At 44.4% G+C, this 26,101-nt stretch overlaps 1 protein-coding gene across 5 annotated transcripts in view; it reads left to right on the top strand.

Annotated features, from left to right (window-relative positions):
- The window catches only part of auts2a (activator of transcription and developmental regulator AUTS2 a), a gene marked incomplete at its 5' end in the record, with an annotated part of 367,489 nt that overhangs the window by 314,393 nt on the left and 26,995 nt on the right, over positions 1–26,101 (top strand). For 4 of the 5 annotated variants that reach the window (XM_084075031.1, XM_084075032.1, XM_084075030.1 and 1 more), the window contains one exon: positions 11,718–11,766. In XM_084075031.1, the coding sequence (XP_083931157.1) occupies positions 11,718–11,766 (49 nt within the window). Of the gene's footprint in view, positions 1–11,717; positions 11,767–25,052; positions 25,320–26,101 lie in introns of those variants that run through there. The other variant, XM_084075034.1, reaches the window with a different exon arrangement.

Below are 26,101 nucleotides of genomic sequence, written 5' to 3'. Positions count from 1 at the left end.
TGTAACTCTCAGCCAACAGCATAGCTCAACTGGTAGAGCGTCTGTCCAATAACATGACTTGACTTGACTTGAGTGGGTTCGATTCCCACTCGAGTCAAGTGTCCCCGGTAACTTGGGGCAACGGATAAATTGACTGATATCCTTAGTGATGCTTCCCTTTGCAGACTAACTTCTAGAAAAACAAGTTAAAACCACCAGGAAACCTGTAACTCTCAGCCAACAGCATAGCTCAACTGGTAGAGCGTCTGTCCAATAACATGACTTGACTTGACTTGAGTGGGTTCAATTCCCACTCGAGCCAAGTGTCCCCGGTAACTTGGGGCAACGGATAAATTGACTGATATCCTTAGTGATGCTTCCCTTTGCAGACTAACTTCTAGAAAAACAAGTTAAAACCACCAGGAAACCTGTAACTCTCAGCCTACAGCATAGCTCAACTGGTAGAGCGTCTGTCCAATAACATGACTTGACTTGACTTGAGTGGGTTCGATTCCCACTTGAGTCAAGTGTCCCCGGTATCTTGGGGCAACGGATAAATTGACTGATATCCTTAGTGATGCTTCCCTTTGCAGACTAACTTCTAGAAAACAAGATAAAACCACCAGGAAACCTGTAACCTGTCGAGTCAAGTCAAGTCATGTTATTGGACAGACGCTCTACCAGTTGAGCTAAGCTGTTGGCTGAGAGTTACAGGTTTCCTGGTGGTTTTAACTTGTTTTTCTAGAAGTTAGTCTGCAAAGGAAAGCATCACAGTAAAGACACCAGTGGGATTTGAACTCATGGCCTCTAGATCATGTATACTGCGTCTCAACCCATTGAGCTAACAGATGGCTGACAAGTACAGCCTTCCTGGTAGTTTTCGGTTGATCTTCTGGAAGCCAGTCTGCAAAGGAAAGAATCATAGGAAAGACATCAATGGGATTTGAACTCATGGCCTCTGGATCATGAATACTGCGTCTCAACCCATTGAGCTAACAGATGGCTGACAAGTACAGCCTTCCTGGTAGTTTTCAGTTGATCTTCTGGAAGCCAGTCTGCAAAGGAAAGAATCATAGGAAAGACATCAATGGGATTTGAACTCATGGCCTCTGGATCATGTATACTGCGTCTCAACCCATTGAGCTAACAGTTGGATGACAAATATAGCCTTCCTGGTAGTTTTCAGTTGATCTTCTGGAAGCCAGTCTGCAAAGGAAAGAATCATAGGAAAGACATCAATGGGATTTGAACTCATGGCCTCTGGATCATGAATACTGCGTCTCAACCCATTGAGCTAACAGATGGCTGACAAGTACAGCCTTCCTGGTGCTTTGACTTGAACAACAAACAAGACAAATAACTTTAAAAAAATGTGTTACAGCATAAATATAAATCTTTTTCATGTGGGGCCCTGACACTACATCTTTTCACATTGGGGTCCACTGCCCAAATACATGTCAATTTGGGGGGTTGACAACAAAACGTTTCAGAACCACAGATTCCAAGGAAACAGCTGTAGGTGAATGGATAGAGTCACTGACTAGTGAGCCGCAGGTAACAGGTTCAAGCCTCAGCTACAGCAGCAAGTCAGGATGTCAAATCAAATAGGTATTATTAGGAGTGAAATGGTTGTGTTTCTTCACCCCAACTGCACATGACATCAGTTTACATGTACGTTATTTTCAGTGATGAAGACAAACCGCACAGACGTTCACTGTACTTTAGTACATTTTGTAAACTTATGACTCTGAGTAGAGTATAGCCTGACTTAAACAAACAAATAACAACTTAGTATAGTCAGATTATTTTTTACACAACTTACACAACTACCGAAACGAAAGTTGGTCACCACCGAAACGAAAGTTAAATCCGAAATAATCACTAAGTGTGAAGGCCAAAATCGTCGCCCCAAAAACCTGTTAGGAGTACGTTTCAGCCAATTTAGAGTTGATTGGTAGTACTTTGTAGTGACTTTTTTGGTCCCTAATACCACAAATGGTTTACATACTCTTTACGAATGTCTTACGCATCATTTGCTTAACATGAATGATAATTCTAGTAATTGTTTGGTGTCTGCATTCATGAAAGCCAGGTAGTTTGCAACAGGTAAGGAGAAAGTCCACATTAACAGACAGTCATAAATGATGAACTGTCTTCACTTTACTGTAGGGCACATAATAACATGTACAAAGGATTTATAGATATTTTAGGAATGTTTTACAAAGCATGTTAAACATGAACAAACACATTAACAGACAGTTGTAAATGATGAACTGTCTTCACTTTACTATAGGGCACATAATAACATGTACTAAGGATTTATAGATACTTTAGGAATGTTTAACAAAGCATATGTTAAACATGAACAAGCTACCAATAGCTTGTATATATTATGTAACATCAGTTACAAATGATTTAATAATCATTTACAGATGTATTATACATGGCTTATTCATGAATAGTTACTAATACCTTTATAGATGATTTGTAACCATAGTTATAAAGGTTTTAGTAATCATTTACGAATGTCAATAAACAGGTTGTTAATGATTTGTTAATAGTCTACAAACTGCTTATAAACGTTTATAAATGCTTTAGAATGGGTCGTTACAAATGATTTAATAATCTTTTACAGATGTATATAAATGGCTTATTCATGAATAGTTCACTACTTACTAATACTTTACAAATGATTTGTAACTGTAGTTATAAAGGTTTTAGTAATCATTTACGAATGTCAACAAACAGGTTGTTAATGATTTGTTAATAGTCTACAAACTACTTATAAACGTTTATAAATGCTTTATAACAGGTCATTATAGTAAAGTGCTACCTATCAGGACTAAATGATGATATTCTGATAATAAAGCCCTTTTTAGACTGTGTGATGAAGTCAGGTGCGCTGTTGCTTGTTGTGTGAAGGTGTCTTTGAAAAGTAGCACGATGATGAGGACTTTAATCGAGTGTGAATCTTGTGAGCTTGTATATCGGCTATTTTTGGTGAAGATATTTGGTGTAGAGGGGAAAATGTAACGGACACCTGGGAAAAAAACTAACGGACCCCTGGGGGACCCTGGTCAATGAACTATAGGGTTTAAGCGGTTAATGCAGCATTTTATCATCTTTCAAACCTGGAAAAGCTTGGAAACCTGGGTCTGTGAGTATATTTGCATGCAAGTGCATGTGGCTGTGTGTGGGTGGATGTGTGTGGGAGGGTGTGTGTGGGTGGGTGTGCACACATGCTGGTCTCTGTTGGAAGGGGAGGAAGTGATTGACTGGCCTGAAATTACCAACTGCATGGCAGCCCACATTCCATGGCAATGTCTATAATTTAGACAAAAGGGTCTCCCATTTCTCCTAAGAATACAGGAGGAAATGCATTAGGGACGTAACCAAAGCATTTGAGGAAGGGAGGGTTGAACCCCTTTTCTTGGACATTGGATGGACGGCCAGTAAAGTAGGTTTGTTCCCGCTGACAGTTCTTACACACCACAATGTCAATGGGATGTGATTATTGCCTACCTGATCCAGATAATGTCTACCATTGAAACAGGCCAGTTATCTGGAAGTCCTACAGCCCTGACTGCTTTCAGAGAGCAGGGGTAGATAAGCAGATCCTGATAAGCAGATAACACAGTCTCTACAGGCTTTTAACATGAGGAAGGAATACTTTCCTGCCGCCCCCTGACTGACATACAGTATGATGTGAGTTTCATATCTCTCAGCTCAGGAAGCCTTATTATAGCAGAAAGGATCTGCTTTTAGCCGTCCTGTTATCGTATCAGATGGAAGCTTTTATCCCTGTGTCCGCCAGTCTCACAGCTATTCCAGAATGCCAGTCACAGCCCCTAAGCGATAAACACAGAGTTAAATAAGTGGTGAAGCACATGCGAAATAAAGCTTCTCTTTTTGCCATTGTTATTCACAGGTTTGATTTTCATAAGTGGCAGGAAATTGTCAAGTCCCTATAAAGTCTCCAGACTTTGAGTGCAGGGTGCACTGTGTTGTGTACTGTACTGTACAATATAAACATACTGTTTATACACTGTCCTAAGAGATTGTCCTCCTATACTTTCATCATACTTATGTTTGCCCAAGTCCATAAACACATGGGTCTTATGTGGGTTACATTTTCCTTTGTGTCTGTGTATGCATGCATGTGCAACAACCTGAATTTGAACTCGGGTATTCCATGTAGCAAACCAAACATTTGACCCTCATCCAAAAGGGAATCCCCACCCTACCCCTCGGCCAAGGGAGAAATTATGCTTCTGGGCATTCAGGCAGGACTGTGTGTGTGTGTGCGTGCTTTGTTTGCATGCATGTTTGTTTGCATGCATGCATGCATGTGCATGTTCACCTGCATTGTCCCCATTTTGCTATAGTGAGTGACAGATTAATTTGTGTCTGACTATGTGTCTGAGGAATTGGGAATAAAGGGTCTGTCAGTACAGCCAGTGGTGTTGGTGGTGGTGGTGGGGGGTGATAGTAGAGATTAGGGGTAGTTGTCATTGGCAGCCCAGTGCAGGCGCTGGAAGATAAGGTCAGATATAATGACTGTGGTAAGAAAGAAACATAATCCTTCCGCAGGCTGGTGAGTGGTGTTGGCAGGAGTGGTGTTGGCAATTCTCAATGCATGTGTTTGTATTTTTTAAGAAATGAACCCTTCATTGAGATTTGCCATATGGCAAAACAACGGACAAGTCTGCTTTGTTGTGGTTCTGTGTGCTGCTCATTTTTCACAATCCTCTGTTGGTGAATCAAGTTGCAATGCAGTCCAGCAAAGTTGAACTAATCTCAACTTCTTTACGCAAGGCTTTGCATTGTTTCAACATGTTGCTAGTCAACACGATTTCCAATGGACGAGGCTTATTGAAATACATGGGAAAATAACTGTTTTTCCGCATTGCAAATCTCAGGACACCCAATGTTTGGACATTTTACAAGGCAGAGATTACGTCAGACTAGTTAAGCCTCGGCGCACCGCCCAGACTGAGACTAAGCATCAGAATAGGCTACCACCAATGTAGTTGTGTTTTCCATAATGTACGTGACACCAACTCATTAGAAGCCCTATACCCTCACAGGAGAGTATGCACTGGGGCTGAACAATCGTTATCATTGCATTATCTAGATATTTAACTCTAGTGCGAGCGAGTGTGTGCATGAGACAAATACGACTGCAATAGTTTCACAGGATTTGTCGTCTGTCCTCCCAATCTGCTTGCTCGCCTCTCGATGCAAATGTATTATTAAACAACGCGTGGAAATAAGCAGCAAGCAGCTTAAATTAGCCTTCCATATGAAAAGCTTTACTGTTTACGTTGGTTCCTTATGTCAGATTCAAAACAGCAGTAATGATGTTTTTGTATTGAATGATAACAATGATTTCCGTGACCATTGCAAAGCTTAGCACGTTCGTCATGTCGGACGGAAGTAAAGCTTTTACTTCCGGTCCGTGGAGTTCAAAATAAGAGTAATCCGTCAAGTCAAGTAAGCGTTTGAATTCTGGTCAGAGCATGATTTGTAAATGACCTGTAATAGATTTTGTAAATGACCTGTAATAGCCAGCCGCCATTTTGCATGAGCAAAATGGCGGCTGGTGGTGTGTGAATATGGTGGTGGCGTCATGGTGTGTGGATATGGTCAATTATCTGAGTAAACTAGCTGTCAAATACTATCACCTAAATGGATGTGTTGGGTAAATTGAATTACATGTCGATGTTTTTTAATCAAACTAACATCATCATTTCATTAGTTACATTACTCAGGATATTTTGTGCACAGACCATGACGACAACCATCCTCCAACTCTTCAGATGAACCGACCTGACAGTGGGCAATACAATTAACGTTTGGTTTAAAAGAAAATCTGTCAAATATAATTGCTAAATATTTCCGTGCAATTTGTTCATCTTACAGATGAGCTGAAATGAAAAATATGCGTATATACGCGTTGTCTTGTCACCTTGTAGATCTCCAGATTTTAGTTTAGTTTAGTCAAATTGCACAATACACCAACGCAGGATCTGTGCCACCGCCACTCTAGCAAGGAAATACATCACAATACAGAAAGTAAATACTGTCCGTTCGTCTTTAACTGCAACAAAGCATTATGGGAGTCGCACATGGAGTACATAGCAAATGTAGTGAGAAAATAATGTTTGGTTCACTACGTATTTTTTGTTAGCAGGAAGCTAACTAGTTTCAAATGGCCTTTTAGTTTTAGAAAATGTGAATGGCACATGCATGCTTTTGGAAGTTGGCCATTGTATTAGACAGAGAAAGCACTACCGTATGTCGGTGTTCAATCATTTGAATAGACTACTACGCTATGGGCCAAGTTCATATTATGCCTTCACATTGTTAATTCATAATATTCAACACATGTTGTCAGGTATTATCCCACATTAATATACTATGTGCATGTTAAAAGTTGATGGTAAATAAAGAATATATATAAGGAAACGTTTTAAACAGCCAAATGTCAAAAGTTAATTTGAGTTGACTAAATTATTGAACCCTCTAATGTTCCAGTGAAGGTGTTCAAGGGCCAACCGTAATACTCACAGTGTCACTGTGAACTTGCAGCTATCTCTACCCGGCTTAGATGACTGCCATTCTCCATTGACATTCCACATCCCATTCCAGTGTGAATAGAGAATGAGGAAAAACTGTGAGCCCTGCGAGTGCAGGAGAGAAAGAGCTCGGCGTTTTAACGGGCAAATTTAATAAGAGCTTTTAACATATTACATTGCCAGCACTCATGTTACGCTTATCAGTAATATTTTAAATGAGGAGAGAGATTTGGCATAATGGCAGGAAGGCTCATGAAAAGAGAGCCAGTCTCCTGTGATTGCAATCTAGGAAAGGAGTTCCTGTAAAATTAAACCAGGGCTGCTGGGGGAGAGAAAAACATGCTTCTGGTTACTTTGAAGTGAAGGATCAGGGTTTACAAAAAAGGGGGGAATAGAAGATGACAAAATGTCAGCCAGAAGCTGATGGTCTATAGACAGAACTTCGATGCACAGACGGCAATTACCGGGATACATAGCATAACTCCAGACATTCGCGTTTGATCTCGGCACGTTCTCAGGCACAGCCAAGCACTGTTTTTCCATACCAGATTGCAGTGTGTGTGTGTGTGTGTGTGTGTGTGTGTGTGTGTGTGTGTGTGTGTGTGTGTGTGTGTGTGTGTGTGTGTGTGTGTGTGCGCGTGTGCGTGCTGCTGTCAGCGTTTCATTCGAATTAAAAATAATGTGCAGTGAGAGATCCGGTCGCTGATTGTTTGGCGGTGAGGATGTAATCACAGACTTGGGGTTTCTCTCAAATCTGATAATGAGCGTTTAGGATGGGGAGCGGTGAGCCATTCATTGCTGCTGCTGCTGTTGCACAGGCCCATGAAGGGAGTTGGTAGCCATTTTATTTCTGTGGCAGCGGTATAAATATATATGTTGCAGCCAGGCGTGTAATACATCTGAAGGAAAACCACAATAAGCTGTTTGATGTTTCATCACGTCCTCCACATCAAAACACCAGAATGCTTGTGATAAAAATGACTAGCTACCATAACGTTATTCCACGGGTAGCTAATTTTAAACATGATTTTACTGGTTTCTTGTTATTAAAATGCAATTTGTGTGTACAGTGGTATATTTCAGCTAAATAACAATAGTTGGCAAAGTCATTCCACTGCCTGTGGGCAACATTACAGAACAAGGTCAATCTTATAATTTAAATTGGTTTCATAGTAACTAAGCAATGATGCATATCAGGTTTGATTGAAGGACTGTGAATATAATGGACAAGGACAAGTCACATTCATTTAAGCATTTATCTGCTTCCCAATCCTTTTTAAGTACTGGAGCTGTTCAACATGCTTGAAGGGAGTTCCTGACCTCACGAGCAGTAGTGAATATAGACCAGTGGTTCCCAAACTTTGTAGCTTGTTTTTAATTGGTGAAAAGTTGTGATTTTCTTTTTTTAATCTTTTGAATTTATTATTTTTTTATGTAGGAAACTGAAAAATAAATATATTTACTTGTTGCGAACCATAAAAACATGGCTTTTGTAAACACTGTTTACATGTAAATTACTTCATTTTGTTTCTTGTTCTGATTAACCTGGTTTTACACTAGCCTGGAAACCAGACAAATCTGCCATTGCAAAAGAAATTGCCCTCGGCAGATTTGGTCTGGCACCGCTCAGTTGTGATTGGATTTCACTCCCTCCGAAGTAGTGAGGGCCCAATCAGGGCCCAGTATGCAAATATGGGATGGGTTTATCACCAGAGGCATTTTTAGAATTCACCCCTTGGAAAATGCAGGTTCCGCACAGAGATTCCAGACTAATATCTAGGCAGTGATATTAGTCTGGCTATGCCAGGCTAGTTTTATACAACTGAACAAATCATTCAACATTCACTTCTCTGACGCCAAATTCGAGATGATTTGTTGAAAAGTAACTGCGGAAAGAATTAGAGCGACGTCTCAGGGCCGTTCGCCTTTGGAAGTCATGCATATTTACTGTATCTGTAGGCACACTGCACATGTACGTGAGTAGCAAATGCAAGCTCCAGCCAACTGACCTTCCCTCTGTTACAGTGTGGGTAGAGGGATGGATTAGCACCCATGCAACTAGGAGCTAAATCTGTTTTCTGTCTCTGTGTTGGCTGGGGCGTTACTGGCATTGAAAATCTTGTTGCAATGTTGTAGATCCGATGACCTCCCAGGCTGTGGGTTAATGCTCATTAGAGAAGCTATAGGATGCGTTTGTGTTGTGCATCAATAAGAGGATTTTCCAGGAATAGCATAAGATTAAGACCACCAGATTATTTTTGGTTTATGACTGTTCATATGAAGCAGACTTCTGAGTAATCAGCTGAGGGGCGGTCGTGCTCGCTTCCCCAACTAAACGTCCATCCCAAACATTCAGTGTCAATCATTTAGTGACACTGCATATAGTGTCACTGGTGGGAAATGGCTGGTAATCATGCTGTATGTCTGGGAAGAACATCACTGTCAGGGGCATACGCTTTAAGTTATAGCAGGGGTCTTCAACAGGGGGTCCGGGACCCCTGGGGGGTCCTCAGAGTTACTACTGGGGGTCCGCCAAATCTTTGTGTGAAAGGATTTTTGTTTTTACCTTAACCACTTGAACCCTAGCATCCCTTTTCTGAAGAGAACTTTAGCCAAAAAATAGCAGATCTACAAGCTCACAACGCCTCATGCTGCGAGGCGTTGTGAGCTTGTAGATCGGCTATTTTTTGGCAAAGAGGTGTTTGGTGTAGAGGGAAAAAAAGCAGACCAAGTAAACAAAAAAAGTTAAATCTGAAACACAATTTGTATACAATATAGAGGGGGTCCCTGCTTCATCTCTCTCTTAGCTAGGGGGTCCTTGGCCTGAAAACGTTGAAGACCCCTGAGTTATAGGTTTATCTGGTTTGGGGCTGCGGGTTAATAGCTCCGACCAGACAGACATCAAATGTGATGCTGACTTAATGGCTGGATGACCCAAGGAGCTTTTATAGTACCAGGCTGACCTCCCTCTGGGACAGTGGAGTGGGAGTTTATCCAACAGGAAGACAGCGCCTGTGGGCTGCAAGGAGGTGCATGCTGCTCATAAAGAGCGTTTTGTTTTCCTCCCCTCACGGTAGCAGCACCCTACTGGGGAATTCATTAGTGGCTGACATCATCTCCCTCTGTAGAGACTGAAAGAAAGAATATCATTCTGTGTCGGTACCTCCCCCTCTCCCTCCCTCTTCTTGCTCGATCGCTCTCTCTCTCTCTCCCTCTCTCGCGTTTCTGGAGCTCCACTCACTGCCAGCAGTGTGGTGTATTTTTTTTCCTCCCTGCGTCCCGCTCACGCAGCCGTTAACGCGCTCGGGAGCCGCCGCGGAGACCGTATTCGGCGCTTCGGAAGCAGAAACGCGTGTGTGTTTGTGTTCTGAAGAAGTCGGGGGTTGAGGTTGAACCCGAGTCAGATAGGAATCGGGAGGAAGTGGGAGGAACCGAGCGTCAAGGCGAGCAGCAGCAGCAGCAGCACTCCAGTATCTCCAGCAGCCAGCCAGTCCGTTGGATGAATGGGAATGTGTCTTGTGCTTGGAGCGGATGAGGAGAGGCTCTGTCTGCAGCGGTTAGACAGGCTTTCCAGCTAAAAAAGCCTTCGATACCGTCGATATTTTGGTGACAGGTCGCGCGATTCCGTCTCTCCCTCCCTGTCGCTGCAGAGGGGAACCGGTGCGCGCTTTGTTGGATTGTTTGTTCTGTTGGGACCGTGCATGGTCCATGGACGCACCATCATCATCATCACGCAACCTTTTACGGATCCTGTACACTTCGTTTTAAGGATATTTTCGATAGGAGAATATACGTTTTGAGAAAAAGAAATCACATTGTGTCATTTTTCCAAGGAACGACACGTACCCGAGCATCAAAGGATTTGATCGTCTCCAGCGCTGTTGCTGAAGCTTTCTCTCTGGCATTACACGTTCTCTCTTTGTCCAAAAGGCGCAGTATCTTTGTGAGCGCTTCTCGTCTTGTTTATTACATTGGGATTTTTCTTGGAAAGGCTTCTCTTCGCATGGCTGTCCTCAGTTTAAACGGAGTAGAGTTCGCCGCCTCTATATGGATTATTATTATATGACAAGCAGAATGTGAAACGAGGCTCTGTTTACTAGATCGCCAAAGTAATAACCTGACTAATTTGCCTTCTTGACAAAACCCACATCAAAGGTATGCGTGTTGCATTGAACTGTGTGTGCGTATCTGTTTTGTTTGCATAATTGCGTGTTGATTATGGTTTATAGACACATTAAGTCATCATGGTGAAAGATCTCGGGTCTCTATATTTTACACATTGCACCTGATTGGCGTTTGTTCTCGTGCGTGTATTGTTTACATTTTGTCTGCAAGGGACTTTAAAAATCCGTCACAGCTATAAGCCTTGGTCAAATACTATTCACTCTCTAACAAAACCACTAATTAGTTATTTTGGTTAATTGGGGATTTTTTTTTTCTTGGTCTGTTTCGCATTGTTTTTATTTTGATAGTGTGGCCACACCATCCCTGTCACGCATCTTTTATAAATGTTTCCATCCATTAAGTAAAGGGACAAATCATAGCTTTCTCCTGTGGTGGGTTGCAAATAAGGATACTGACATTATAGGGAATATACGCTGCTTTAACACGAGAAATGCTGACAAGATGTGAACACACAGCTTACAACATCAAACCTTATTCTTCAGAGATTGCAGTGGTGGTAAAAATGTACCGAGATTTTTATCATCCAAATATATTGTGATTTATTGTAGCAAATATGTCTGTTAGGCCTGGACTGATGTGCAGGTCAGGGGCTGTTGTCCTATTTCTCTTTGCCGCGCGCAACCAGTAGTTACTTTTCGATAATCTATCCATCTAGTCGACGAGGTTGATATAACCAACACCTCTTACATACATTTAATATTGTGATCTAATAGGTTTTTATTATATAAAACGGTGCAAAAATCGTATCACTCCTTACTTGCGTGTAAAAAGGAAAAGAGATGCTGGTGCTGCCCTGACAGAGAGCGTTGCAGGGTAAACGGACTAGTTTGGCATGAACCAACATTGCCATCAAGTGGCGTCCAGGTGAAGTGCCAACTGTTTTGCCTCAGTCAGCTGGCAATACGCTGTTGAGCATTTATCTCTGAAGCCCACCTGTCCAAGGACATTTTTCTAATGACACTTTATCTCTTGCAGGTTTCTGATGCAGGCTCAGAGAAATTCTTCAGCACAGCTGCAGTTAAAGGTATGGAGATTGCTTAATATTAATGTGCATGTAGCTGACAGTGATGTTAACACCATTTCTTAATGTGATTTCGCAGCATTTAAAAACGAACCTGCTCTGCCTTTCGTGCTATCGTCACATTGTAGACTTCTTTGTAATCATACAATGGTGCATTGCATTCATTTACACAGGTCAGGTGTTGTTAACTACCGGAGTAATTCATGCTCCGTCTGCATCACCATTACCATTACCATCAAAGAAATCAAGAAATGAACACACCTACTTGGTCCTGTATGAGATTAAATCAACACAATGTGATAAGCAGAAATTGGTAACCTTGCACATTTTATAATCATCATCTTGAATTTTGTATTTTTAATGTAATTGAATATAATTGCTTATATCTAACGAGATCAAATAGAATACCGTATGCGTAAATGAAATAACAATGTAGCCATTTGACGTGCTTGTGTGTAGAATATATAGAAATCTGCTAGGGTTTGTGTTGGAGGAGATGTCCAAGGATGTGTTCACGCTGTAGGGAAGGAAGCAAGGATGTGCTCACGGTATAGGGAAGGAAGCAAGGATGTGTTTAGGGTATAGGGAAGGAAGTAAGGATGTGTTCACGGTATAGGGAAGGAAGCAAGGAGGTGTTCACGTTATAGGGAATGAAGCGAGGATGTGCCCATGTTATAGGGAATGAAGCAAGGATGTGCTCACGCTGTCGGGAATGAGGCGAGGGCACGGAAGGCATCTGCTTATGGCCTCAGAGTGCAGACACCACATGTGACCTCATTATCAAGTCACTAATTTGCTGTTAAAGGCAGCCCCATTTTCCCTGGCTTGGGGATAAATGGAGGTGCTCAGTGCGAATAGACATTCCTCTGTAATGGTGGGGAGTAACCATGCAGGGCAGGGAGGAGATTTGAAGACAGGGGGTCATGACCTCTTCAGAGCAGTGGCAGAAACAGGGACGATTGGTGCCGATAGATGCATGTAGCCCCCCTCCTCTTCTTCCTGCACTTTTCTTCCATGCAGACCTCCAAACACATTTCCCACATTCTGGCCTTTGATTCCCTCCAGGGCTTGATTTGTGGCGTCCATCGGGGGGCTCAATGGCCATGCTTGACAGGGAGGTTTCCTTTTGAAGGCGCTTCTCTGTGGGAGAGATTTGGTTCCCTTGAAAGGATTAAGGCCCCCTTTGTGTGGCCTAAATCAACACAGGGCCGCCCTCTCTCTCCCTCCGTGAAAGGACCTGACTGGGGGAAACAGTCCACAAAATACGCTTTCTCTCTGCTGCATGGCAGTCCACTCTCTTGGCCCCTATTTCCATTTAAATATCCCCTCTTTTCTTCCCTTTTTACCATCCCCGACCCTCCTCCTCTCCTGCCATATGCTAATGTCTATTGCTATCGCAAAAGGCGAGTAAAAGAATCCAGGTGCAGACGGAGTTGGGGCCACTGGTATTTTTATGGAGGGTCTTGCAGAGATTAAAAGAGCTGGGTGGGTTTTTTGTTGGAGGGGATTACTACCACAACGTAACCAAGCCTTGGAACAAGCAACAGCTCTGACCAGAAATCGCAAAAAGAGGTTCTCCATTTGTGGGGGAGATGAATGTCAATATTTGCCCAAGGGCAGGTGCAGAAAGTCTCTCCATTTGTTTTGTGGTGTGTGCTTTGTTTTTGGTACACAGAAAATGCTTTTTTTGGGCTTAGCGTTCAGTGTGGGGCTAAGCGGGCCATGGCACTGAGTGAGAAAGCTAAATGTCAGGCAACGGCAGCAGAAACAACATTCAAACACAGCCGTAGTCGGTTTATTCTAGGGAGCGCTGGAATGATGGAATAGCTCCAAATGCTTTGTGTAGTAGTTAGACTACCAATAATATTGCTGCAGTGGAGCCATAGAGATCAAATATATATCCAAGTAGTAGAAATATAGAAATACAGCTTGAATCACAACTCAGGTCCTGTTATATTAGCAGATGTGAATATGTACAATATTGTAACTTTTGTCTAGATATTGTTTAATAGATCCCAACATGGGAACACATTCAATACCTGTAAATCATCAGTGTAAAAATCACACCCTGTGTGAAGGTAGCGGCGCCTTTGAATACATTATGTCATCGATATGTGTTTATAATGTGTTTATAGCCATGTGTCATGTGAAGCTTGACCAATCACTTTGTTGACGGGTCTGACCAATCAGAGCGTCGACGACAGATAAAGTTAAATTGAGGATCTAACTTTAAATAACTTACCTAGAAGGAGACTTTAGCCAAATAAAAATATATACAAAGAAAAACATGAGGAAATAAAAAATAAACCGTGACATCATAGTGATGTCATGAATAGTCCCCTTGCCTGACAAATCACAACCTTGACGGGCCTGACCAATCAGAACCTTAACGGACTCTTGGATTCTCGATCGTCTCTATCAAACCATTCTGTCATAACGGATGACTGGGTCCCGAACTCAGACTTTCTATACATTCACCCTTCATCTGTTCTTGTATCTTTCTCTTTCTATTCGTCATATTAACTTTAAATAACTTACCTAGACGGAGACTTTAGCCAAATGAATAATAAGATGAAGTCATTGTCATCGTTTATATAGACATCGAATTCTATATTCATGACATCATAGTGATGTCATGAATAGTGACCAATCACAACTTTGGCGCACCTGACCAATCAGAACGTTGACGCACCTGACCAATCAGAACGTTGGCGCACCTGACCAATCAGAACGTTGACGCAAAAGCCAGGCATAGAGGGCTAATATCCGCTCTATACCTAAAGGTATAGAGCGGCTAGCGCCGCTAAAAATGCACCCCTCTATGTTAAACACAGGATATTATTGTGCTGTAGAAACTACTGTTAAGTGGGAAGAAAATACACTTGCTGGTTTGCTGCAATGACTTCTGCAACAAGACTATGGAAAGTGGCTGAGGGCAGTCTCACATCTCTCTGAACATGGGTGGTTGTTAGCGCAAGCCCCTGAGCTAGTCTCTCACCTAGGCTACTTCACAAATAAAAAAATACATTTTCTGTCCCCTCTCTCACCAGCCACAATGTTTTGTTTTTATGAAGAGAAAATCCAATTACTGAGAATGTTTTGTCTGCTCATGTCAGCTTCAACCATAGGCATAGGCCATGGTTATTATGAGCTATAGACTCGTAGACAGCACTACTTTCTCTCCTCCCTCATTCCACTCGCCAGGGTTCAGTTTGCCCAGGCACAAACCTTCATTAACTAACAATCACTAAATGTTAGATATAATTACCATGACTGTCAAGGCACCCGCAGGTGCCCGCAGCTAAAGTTAGCTAGCCTGATTAATTTCCTCTCTGGGAGACATCGGACAGAGAAGTCTGCCGTAAGCACCAGTCTGAAAAAGCTGCTTTCAAGGTGCCATGGGTGGAAATTACTATCCAGACGTTGTTAAGGCTAGCATTGTGTGTGTGGGGGCTGAAGCGGGGTGGGGTGAGAGTGTTTCAGATTGCTTGGCTGCCACATTGTGTAAAGAGAAAATCACACATACAGATCTGTCATCTGATTACTGCCAGGTCCCAGGTCGATAATCTTTCTTTCCTCAATTGTATTTCCATCCTTCTGGTGTTGTTACTTCCCAGACTATCAGCTGTTAAATCAGCTAAGCAAAGCCAAGAGGCCTTGTTTGAGCATACCCCCAGCAAACTATTTTAGCATAATGAACTTGTAAAGTAAACAATTTAACTAGTTATCTAAAGCATTCTTGTAAGCTTTAGCATCAATAACTTCAAGTTGTTGCTTCATTTAAAAAAATGTTTAGAACGAAGAAACGGTTAGAGTCTTAATAGAACAAAGTCAGTTTTCTTGCAAAATGTTTTAATGGTCATGCGTGCCACTTATCTCCTTACAGACCCTCTTCATTACATAGTAAATAATGTATCATTTGAGTACCTTCCTCCTTAAATAATTTGTCTGGATAACATATTGTGTTCTTGGGCACCTTGCCTTTTTGTCATGATGCTGAGGTGAGTTACAGGTGAAAGAATTTAAGTGATAGTGGTTCTCAGCACTGATGTCACAGCCTATTATAGGAACAGGAGTTATTTCCAAAATTAAAACTGCGCTACGGCGAGACCCTGGGCTGGTGCCAGCGCAGAGAGCACCAGTGGTGAAGTGCAAGTCAGCTCGAGTGCTCTTCTGCCACCACCAACGGGGGGGGGGGGGTGCTAATGTGTGATGTGGAAGGTATAATTTTGCTGCGCTGATGGCACTGTTTAAAGAGAGAGCGTGGAGAACGGAAAATGCGGGACGCAGAGGTGAAGTCTCATGGCAGATAACCGAGCTCCCCTAGATTGTCATGGAGAGCTCTGCCGGCAGCGAAAATGGCCTGTGAGCGTATTAACGTCTGTGTGGGAGGGAGCCGAGGGCTTGTTTTTCCTGCCTTGCTCTCGCTGTCTCTCTCTCTCTCTTGCTCATTCTCCCTCGCTCTCTCTCCCCACTTCCTGAGAGGAGGACTGCTGATAGAGCTATATTACTTCAAGGCTTGCGGGGCCCGCCACCTGCTGTAATCTCGGGTGATATAGAGAGCAACAATCGCACCACAAATCACCCGAGCAGCTCCTAACTCATTCAGCCGACTGGAAAGAGGAGGTTATAGCCTTTTCGCAGCGCCAGTGTTGGTTTACCGCCCCCGGGCTCTCCTCTGCTGCCCTTTGTTTGACCTCTGCCGTCTGTGTGTGGGTTTGTGTGTCAAGGCTCCGCGGCAGGCTGTGGAACTTGACCTGATGCACAGTAGAAAGATGACCCGGCTCCCGCTGGCCTTTTTGTGCATTCTGAAGAATGGCCGCAAGTCAAGGACAGTCTGTTTCCCTCTGCTAGGGGTAGGGAGGTCACCAACGGGTCACTGCCCAACCCCCCGCCACCCGCCCAAAGACATAGCTGTGTTAGAACAAGACAATATTGTTCAAAACGCAAACTTAATTCAGATCATATAATCTGTTTATTTGAGAAGAAAAACCTGGATCTGAGGGAATCAGTCCAGTCGTTTGAATGGAATGTCGGTAAAGCAGATGTGAGTCCCTGTCCCTGAGTAGTCTTTATTGGGTATCCATCTCCAGCCAGGGGTATGTAATGTGTCTCTAAGGGGTAAAGGAAGCTCAATATCCTGTGCTGGAGCTGGAACACCCGCCCCCCTCCCCCTCCACTCCATGGCTGCGACTACACACAGAGAATGGCTGTATTTCATAGCCATGAAAGGGGGCCGCTCCAGCGATGCGTCATGTGCTGACACGGCCGAACAAAGGTTAACAAATCAACGGCGGCCCTCGTTGATTTACTGGCTCACTGTGACAAACAATGCCCCCCCCCCGCCCCCCCCGCCCTGCCTCTCACAGCTCACTGAATGATGCATAGACACGTACTGACTGTGTGTGCGTATGAGAGAGAGAGGTTTAGTAGGCAGAGAAAAATAGCAAGATTTCCTATGCTGCATGTTTCAACATAATGTTTAGATTATAGCTCTGATCACACTGAGCTCATTAGTCCCGGTCTCGGCTGTAAGGCATCAGTCTTCAACCTCTATGTGTTTGAAAAGATTAACCACTTAAACCCTATGTGATTAGTTGACCGGGGGCTCCCAGGCATCTATCCTTGGCCCGCTTATTTTTCCCCTCTACCTAACCATATCTCTGCGCCAAAAATAGCAGATCTACAAGAACACAACGCACTTTCACCAAAGGTTCACCCCAGAATAGGGACGCTAGGGTTCATGTGCTTAAGCACTAAAAGTATTACCTAGTATTACTAAGCATTACTTCTACTGTATAAGGCAGGCATTGTGCTATTAATGTGTGTGGAGAAAGTGGTCCATTGAGAGCCTCTTCCTGGGCTTTAACGCACATTCTTCATGCCAAAATCCATCACATCCATCATGGGTAATATCGTGCAGAAGGATTATTATGGAATTATGCCGCGATAACGAAGAATGTTGCAGAAAATGTCACTTGTTTGCTGGACTCCGTAGAAGCAACTCGTAAATAATCGAAGGATTATGATCTGTTATTACATAGTGCTGTGCTTGTGAAAAAGAGAGTGAACACCATGGTGAGAAAAAGGCAGGGGTTCTTGTGGGACTTTCTGCCAAGCAATCTTGTAAATTGGACCTGTGATTGAATGGTTATCAATCGCAAGCATGCTTTTTCCAGTTCTGATGATTTATCTTCTTTTCTTTCTTTAAACCATCCTATGGTCAACTATCTCATGGTAATAGTCAGAATTTGTGCAGAGTGCCTGCCTACCCTAGGACAGACCTTGAGGCTGCCACTGCAGTCTGTGGAGCAGTGATTGGGCCTTGAATTTCTATAGAAATAGGCACGCGCACACACACACACACACACACACACACACACACACACACACACACACACACACACACACACACACACACACACACACACACACACACACACACAACACACGGGTATGGGCCAATCTCCTTCCATCCCCTCCAATAACACAAAGAGGTCATTCAGAGTTTGTTCCCCGAGTCCCGAGGTTAGAGTCTTAAGTAAATCCATCCATCTTAATGCACTTATTTCAGCACCGGGAGAGCTGCAGGGGGACTGTGTAAACACTCCAATATCCGACATGCCACGCTAAGCCCAAAGAGCCTGGAACCCATCAGGCCAAAATTAAAGGCCTACATCTCAAACACAAACATTTAAATGGGCTGCACTCCAGAGATCAAAGTTAAAGGCCCACGGTTTTCCTGCCAGCAGCCCCCCTCCCCCCCATGTCTGCCACACTGAGATATGTGTCGTTTTAGCAGTCACGGTTGAATGGTAAGTAACCGTATACTGTACGGGCCTGTTTCTCTCAGATCCCAGAGGTATAGCGGTCTAAGGCGTATACTGTACTGGTCTATGTAAAGATTTTGGATTTATGTAAGCAGTCTTGGTTTATTGTGACATACTATCTTTGGTTACAAAGACAATATTGGGGCTGATGATGAGATGGTCGCACAAGTTCTCTTTGACTTAGTTGAGGAGTAAAGAGCATGACTTGATGAACTGCAATCAGCCCTACCAGTGTATTTGTACCTTTTAATTGCGCATGGTAATTTGGTGAGACGTAATGAGCGGGCAGGGAACACATTGCATGTTTCCTGCAATGGAGTAAACGTTTCAAATTGAGAGAGCCATAAGCCTAGAGTTTTGGTATGTGGGTTCCTTATATAGTCATTTTGAAGTGCTGCCTCTGGGGCGTCACTGACGTGTGTATGATTGATGGTGGAGACCGGAGACATTATAGACCGGTGGAGGTGATGAAAGCACCACTCTGTCTATCTCAGGGGGAGGTCCTACCCCCCCCCCCCCCCCCCACCACCACCAGCATCACCGCCACCAACATGCACTGATCCAATGTGACATCAGCCACTCTCCTCCCAACGGTGCTACATTAACAGGGTCACAGTGCCACACACACACACACACACACACACACACACACACACACACACACACACACACACACACACACACACACACACACACACACACACACACACACACACACACACACACACACACACACACACACACAGAGGCACACATACACGACGCCATCAGGACCAAGGCATTCCCTGTACACTGTTGGTTTGTTCAGGCCAATTATGCCTGTGTCAGTCTGTGGTCCCTGCGGTAGAGGTGACATTGCCAAAGAGGGGGAGAAAGCCGCTCTTTCTAATGAGGCCTCATGGTGGCTTAGGTGTACATGCGTGTGTGTGAGTGTGCGTGCGTGTGTGTGAGTGTGTGTGTGTGTGCGTGCGTGCGTGCGCGTGCACAACATAATCCGTGTGGAATTGTCTACAATTTCTTTGTATGACTAAAGCTTGTTTACTTGTCAAGGCCATAGGCGCTGCAGGTTGTGTCTTTGCCAAGGTCTTTTCCCTCCAGCCATTTCCATAACACTGCCTCCAAAAATCTCCATTTTAAAATGTTAACTAACCACTGACACATGATGTCAGTGTGACAGGCTGATTTAAATCCTCATAAATGACTTGAGGGGTCTATCCCAGAAATACGGCCATAGCAGCTTTGCAGACACATGTACTCCGATGTGATGGGATTAACACAGTGGATAAGATTTATGGGCTTGCGATTACTGTTCACCGTAAAATGGTTCACCCCAAGGGTGGCATTGCTCTAAGCGGTGTGAAGCAGGATTTGGTCTTTTATATACAGCTGATGAGGGCAAGCTGGATATTAAATGTACCATAGCGCTGCTCAATAGGCATTTTTGTTTAAAGAGACACCCGCTATGGATTTTATGGTTCCAGATTAAGCTATTAACTCCTGGAAATTGTGGGATGTTTTAGCAGTCAGAGACGCATGAGGTCACAACAGAGAAGTAATCAACAAAAGCTCTACACAAGTCACAACAAAATATATACAAAGGCCAAATCTTAGATCACAAAACTAGGTAAAGATACAGCACAGGTGTGCAATGTGACACTGTTGATGCTTCTACTAAATAAAATGCGTAAATGCGTGACATTCATTCATAGCCATTACGTTTTCTTGCTTATATTTGGACTATGCAGCCACAATCACCCTCCATATGGAAGCCCTTTCATGCATGAAACACATTGAACCCCAATGACCCAATGTCGTAATTGTTATAATCCTTGACTGTGACTGTAGGAATCTTTTTGGTTCCAGAGAAGCTGAGAAATCAGTCTTTGTGGTTTACACACTGTCTGCTTGAGCTTCGGAAATGTGGTGTGTCTTCAGAAAGGGAAAAATGTAGGGTGGGAGAATCCATCCATCCTGGTTCCCTCAGAGAAGAGGTTCAGGGGTCATGAGGCTGAAAAGTGTTAACACTTGTGCTTTGAGATTGAAAGACATAATAGAAGGCACCTAAAGCTAGAACATGGCTGGCAGCACGAGAGAGAAGGAGGTCTCTGGCCAGGATTGATGAAAGTAAGGCTTTAATTGTTCCCTTAACCCTTTAAGACCTGAAGCCGATTCTACATGTCTCCTAAATCCCAACAGTATTCTGAAAAACCTATGTTTCTATATCAGTGGTGCTCAATCTTTTTCATGTCAAGGACCCCCAAAATTATATGTATTTGGCCGCGAACCCCGATCTCAAAATATGTTGTTCCAGTGGGTCCCAGAAGCAAATATTTGAGTTAAAAAGCTATGAGCTTGTAGATCTGCTATTTTTGAATAGCCAAAGTGTAAAATACTGCTTTTTAGCTCAAATCAAACAATGGCACAGATGCGTTCCCGGTCTTAATGGGTTAAGAGAAGAGGTTACCCCCTCACCTCCTCTCTGGTTCTCATAAATATGCAGGGCAGAAATAAAGCTCCGGTGGGCTCCTGGACACATTAGAGCAGACTGCAGAGCAGGATCCAGGTATGTTTATGGCAGCCCAGGCCTCTCCACAGACACAGTTAACCTCACATGTGTTTCTGGGCCAACAGTCCTGCCCCCAGATCACAGCTCTGCCTGGATTTCATTTATCCCAACCCAGAGTTCATTCATGTATACATGCCACAGAGTAGATGGAGTGGGGAGCTGTGAGTCCTAGACAACCGTAATGGAGAGGGCTATTAGTGTCAAAACACCAGAACAACATCGCCCCCTACTGCTGGAATGAACGCTTGGCTATATTATGATATTTGAGAAGATAGTGCCGTGAGGATGTGGTTATGGTTCAGTCAAGCATGTGTGTGTGTGTGTGTGTGTGTGTGTGTGTGTGTGTGTGTGTGTGTGTGTGACAGTGTGTGTGTGTGTAAAGTTATTGGAAAGGAAATTTAAAGCTTGTGCATTTGATATAAACAAAACCCAACGAACTGCAAAATGTTCCTTTTTATCACCATCCATTGGTTCAACATCTCTGGCTTTTGGCCCCGGTTCTTAGAAGCCTGCCCAAACGCATCAACGTTCTCCGGCCTGTCGCCATCTGTTAAAGATTAGGCCGGGCCCTGGCGGGAGCTATATGATTTCGGGGGTTCCAGCGTCCCCGCTTTATTCCACGTGTCAGGTTTTAGTGTAAACACTGTCGTTCAAAAACCGACATCCCAGAGAGGGTGCTTCTCTTTTTTTGCTCCTTTTCTTTTTTTTTCTCCAGAGAAGCCAGACCGATCAAGGCGAGAGTAAACGGGCCATTGCATTGGTATGGGCTGTAGGTCTGTTTTTGCTCTTAGCATGCATTTAGGGGTGAGGGGGGTCCGCTGGGCCATTTGGAGGTGAAGTTAGGAAACTCGTGCTTGGAAGCCCCCCTCCTCCCCATAAGCCCTGTGCTTGAGTCGGCGTGCAATGTGTGGTGTTATGATGTATGAATCCCATGGCCAGGCCTGACACTAGCGGGCCTGTCTGCATCTATACGCCTCCGCCGAGGAAGGAGTCCGTGGACAGAGGCTGTATTGTTCCTCTCCGTAACCCAAGCCGCAGGGCGGCCGCTGTCCAATGGGAGATATCAGGTTGTCCTCTCGCCGCCGCCGCTGGTCCTAGCCTAAACTCAGGGGCTTGTTGAGGGAGCAGCAAAGCAGCTGACTGTTTGGACGACTCCGCACAGTTCAAATAAACAGCTCAGGCTTAAGCCCCCCACCCACCCCTCTTATTCTCTGAAGCTCTCCTGCACCAGCCAGCCTCCCCTCTCCAAGGGTAGCAGTCCCACAGCCAAAGCTCATCACCGTCAAAGCCTTGGCCCTGCAGCCCCTGGCTAATTTGTGGGGGTAGGTTGGACGAGGCCGAGCTTGAAGCAAGTAAACATGGAGAGAGAGAGAGGACCAGTGAGTAGAGAGAGATAGATAGTTGTGATAGATAGATGGTCGGATGGATACATTGTTAATTTAACTCATTAACACTCCGGATCGTGCTACTGTATGTAGACGGCTAGATAGATAACAACAGACAACGGAGATGATGTAATGGAAGGATGGCTCGAGGGAGGGGGGACCATTACCAACCCATGGTCTGTGTTCTTGCCCTCTCCACCCTGGGTCTGCCGCTAATTGCTCTGCACTGTGAAACCTGACCACGGGGGTAATGAGACGGTACTTTACAGAGCCGCCACACACGCATAAACTCCAGCACGGTAACGTGCTGTCCAGTAATGCTGAAAAGGTTGCGTGTGAATTGATACTCGAGCGGATTTTTCAAGGAACTCGACCTCATGCAGTCACGTTATTATTCTGTTAGGAAGTAGCTTTCGTAATATAATTTTAACGGCCTCTCTCTCAGGCTGTGTTGAATCTGATCCTTGTGAGCGTGTTGCACCTTCGGCGCCGAAGCGTAAAGACCAGTTTGGCCCCATTTGGCTTTGAAAGAGGCCCCAGACTGATGACTCTCCGGGGAAAGATATCTCTACCCCGGCCATCAGTGCCTGTCTTCCCCAGTGAAATCCTGCGGTGTGTCAGTGTGTCAGCCCGAGCTGTCACTCTCCTTATTGCAGCAAATCAGTTACTCTACAATACAGTGCCCTGTGGCTAAAACAGATCAACAGAGGGAAATGGGGGAGGAGAGACGGAGAGAGAGAGAGAGAGAGAGAAAGAAACAGCTATTTTCTCCGCTCGACACCACTGAGGAGCAGAGCTTTGACGTTGCCTGTGGAGTGTCTCAAAACGGGGAAAGAGGGAGAGTGGTCTACCACTTCGTTGGTGTCATCTGTACAGTTAGAGGTCACCCCCATGGTCCGATTTGGTACAGTCCGCCGGGTTTAGCTGACAGGCTGCTGGGGCTCAATGGAGGAAAACTACACTACAAACACACTGCGATCAAGGTAGCACTTTGACCTGTAAACTTGTAAAATGTGTGTTCATTTTGTGTGACAATGGAGAGAGTGTATGGCGTGCATGTTTTTATGGGGAAGATTTGCTTTTTACGAGCATGTGACAATGATTGAGATACATTAGAAGCCTGTGAGCGTTTGATGTTGGCAATTGTCTATTGTTCCCTGAGCTGCCAGCCCACCATTGACTGACAAGGAACACATGTTGTTGCAGCACAATGCAAGTCAGTGTGTCGTGATACACATTTAGTTGTGTTGATGTGTACTATGGGGTCTTAGTTGATTTCAAATACCCCAGCTTTGCGCCGGTTCATATTGACTAGCAGTTAAATCACTTTCCATCTATTTATTCCATTATAGAAGCCATGTTTTGATGCATTAATTCCATTTATTGACTTCTTCCTGTCCTGAAAAGTTCTTCACAGTGAGCTTTATATTTTGCACTCCATTCTTCTCTTGTCACAGATAAAGAAACATTCTCAGATACAGAAATATTGATTTGTCATGTACTGGACATGGACTAAATTGTTGAGTATGATTCCTGAACATCATCAGTCCTTAATTGTTTCAGTTTGTACCAGTGCTTAGTGTCTGTAGTCCAAGTAGTGGTCTGGTTGTGAGGTTTGAATTTGTCAGTGTACTGTAGTCTGTCTGTGAGACCAGCCTGTGAATTACTAATGACTGATAGAGGACTGCAGCCTCCCCTCAGACTTACACACAGTACCTCCCTCTCTCTTTCCCAGGGGATCTACACACACACACACACACACACACACACACACACACACACACACACACACACACACACACACACACACACACACACACACACACACACACACACACACACACACACACACACACACACACACAGACAAGCTTCCACGGGGAAGGGCCACCTACCATTTCTCACTCTTCACCAGCAGTAGGGAGAGACAGAGATCAGGTCTTGTGAGATGTCATATCAGCAAGGGTACTTACACATGACATGTTTGAGGTCAAACGTTCTGGCCCACTCCAACAGCTGCCTTGTCTCTGGGTGTAGTTTTACACCACCGTGACAGCGAGCGGCGACCGATCGCTTCCTCCATTGCACACTGCTGTTATTTCAAAGCCACAGAGAGTATGTGTGCTCGACAGGCAAAGCTGTGGAGGATCCATCAGCCGCGGGTAATGAGTGCCCCCCTGAGGGCTGCCCCGCAGTGCCAGCCAGTAGGAGCAATTTGGATCATCGGATTGGACCTCCCTCCCTCTCGCGCGCTCTGTCTCCCCTGTGGGCACCTGTGCCAGCGTGCCCGTCATCGAGTGCCTGACCCCGCGGCATCTCCCGTTACGATCCCTCCAGCCTGACCTCATACCCTCAGGGATATATAAAGATTTGTTCTCTACTGAGAGGCTATAGCTGGCTTTGCTGGGGTCTGGAAATGAGACACTACCTACATCACCGTTCCCAGCAGCCACTGCACATATCCTCATTTGCACACGGAGAGAGGATGGGGGGGTTGCCATGTTAAGGTGTCCCAAGCAAGGCGGCAGCAGATTTTCCACATGCTGGCGGGGCGAGAAGTGAGTCGTAAGGAGAAGTGAGAGAGCGAGGGCACAGGCGCTTGTGGAGCCGTTATATGGGAGCTGGCAGTAACCAGAGCTGCTGTGGGTGGAGGAACGTTACTGTTTTGCGCTCTTGTTGGTAAACGGCTTCATTATGAATCCAGAGAGAAGAGACAGAGCACATTGGCCCCAGACACACACAATATGAATGATAAAAGGATGGATAGGAAGCAAGGTAGGAAACACGCCGGGATGAAGCAAATCTCTCTCTCTCGCCCTCTCTCTTTTTCCATCTGTCTCTCTCATTCCCTCTCTTGCTATTGCATGCTTCATGTTTATTTGTTCTTTTTTTTCTTTATTTTTACATGTCTCACCTGTCTTTATTCATATTCATTTTCTCCCTGGTATCCTCGTTCTGTTTCTCTCTCTCTTGGACCCACTCACACTTTGTGCATGTGTGAGTCCTTATCCTATGTGGTTTTAGGGGGCCTCTCACATGGCTACATGTCTGTCATAGGAGCTTGGAACAGTCAGTGGCTTCCAAGGCCCAATTATACTAGATTGCTGCCATTTTGCAAGGGATCAAACACAAAATCTATCTTGGCCGAAGAAGCAGAAATTTAACTTTGGCACACCACAGACAGACACGCCCGAGAACAAACGGGTGCACACAATGACATCACCGCTGCTCACGCACACTGTATGATCCGTGTTTATGTTTACATTTAATATGTTTGCCTTCATGCTTGTCAAACAAAATTCATAAACAAAATGAGATTGGCATGAAATATAGATGTTAAGAGAGAGGCTTAACACTCTGCCCACCCCCTGCTCCCCCCTACCTACTTTGCCCTTTTCCTTGATCACCACTCGTTAAAGCGCCGGGTGTGTGTTACTGTGAGGTGATATCATTGCGTTGCCTGGCTTTCTCACCGAAAGGCTACACATGTCGCACCCTCGTAACCAGAATAGTTTGGCCCGCTCAAAAGAAGCCCCGCCTCTTTATTTCTGTTTAGC

Source organism: Gymnoscopelus microlampas (genome assembly GCF_963454915.1).
Source record: "Gymnoscopelus microlampas genome assembly, chromosome: 12".
NCBI lineage: Eukaryota > Metazoa > Chordata > Actinopteri > Myctophiformes > Myctophidae > Gymnoscopelus > Gymnoscopelus microlampas.
This window is presented reverse-complemented; position numbering and strand designations above follow the sequence as displayed.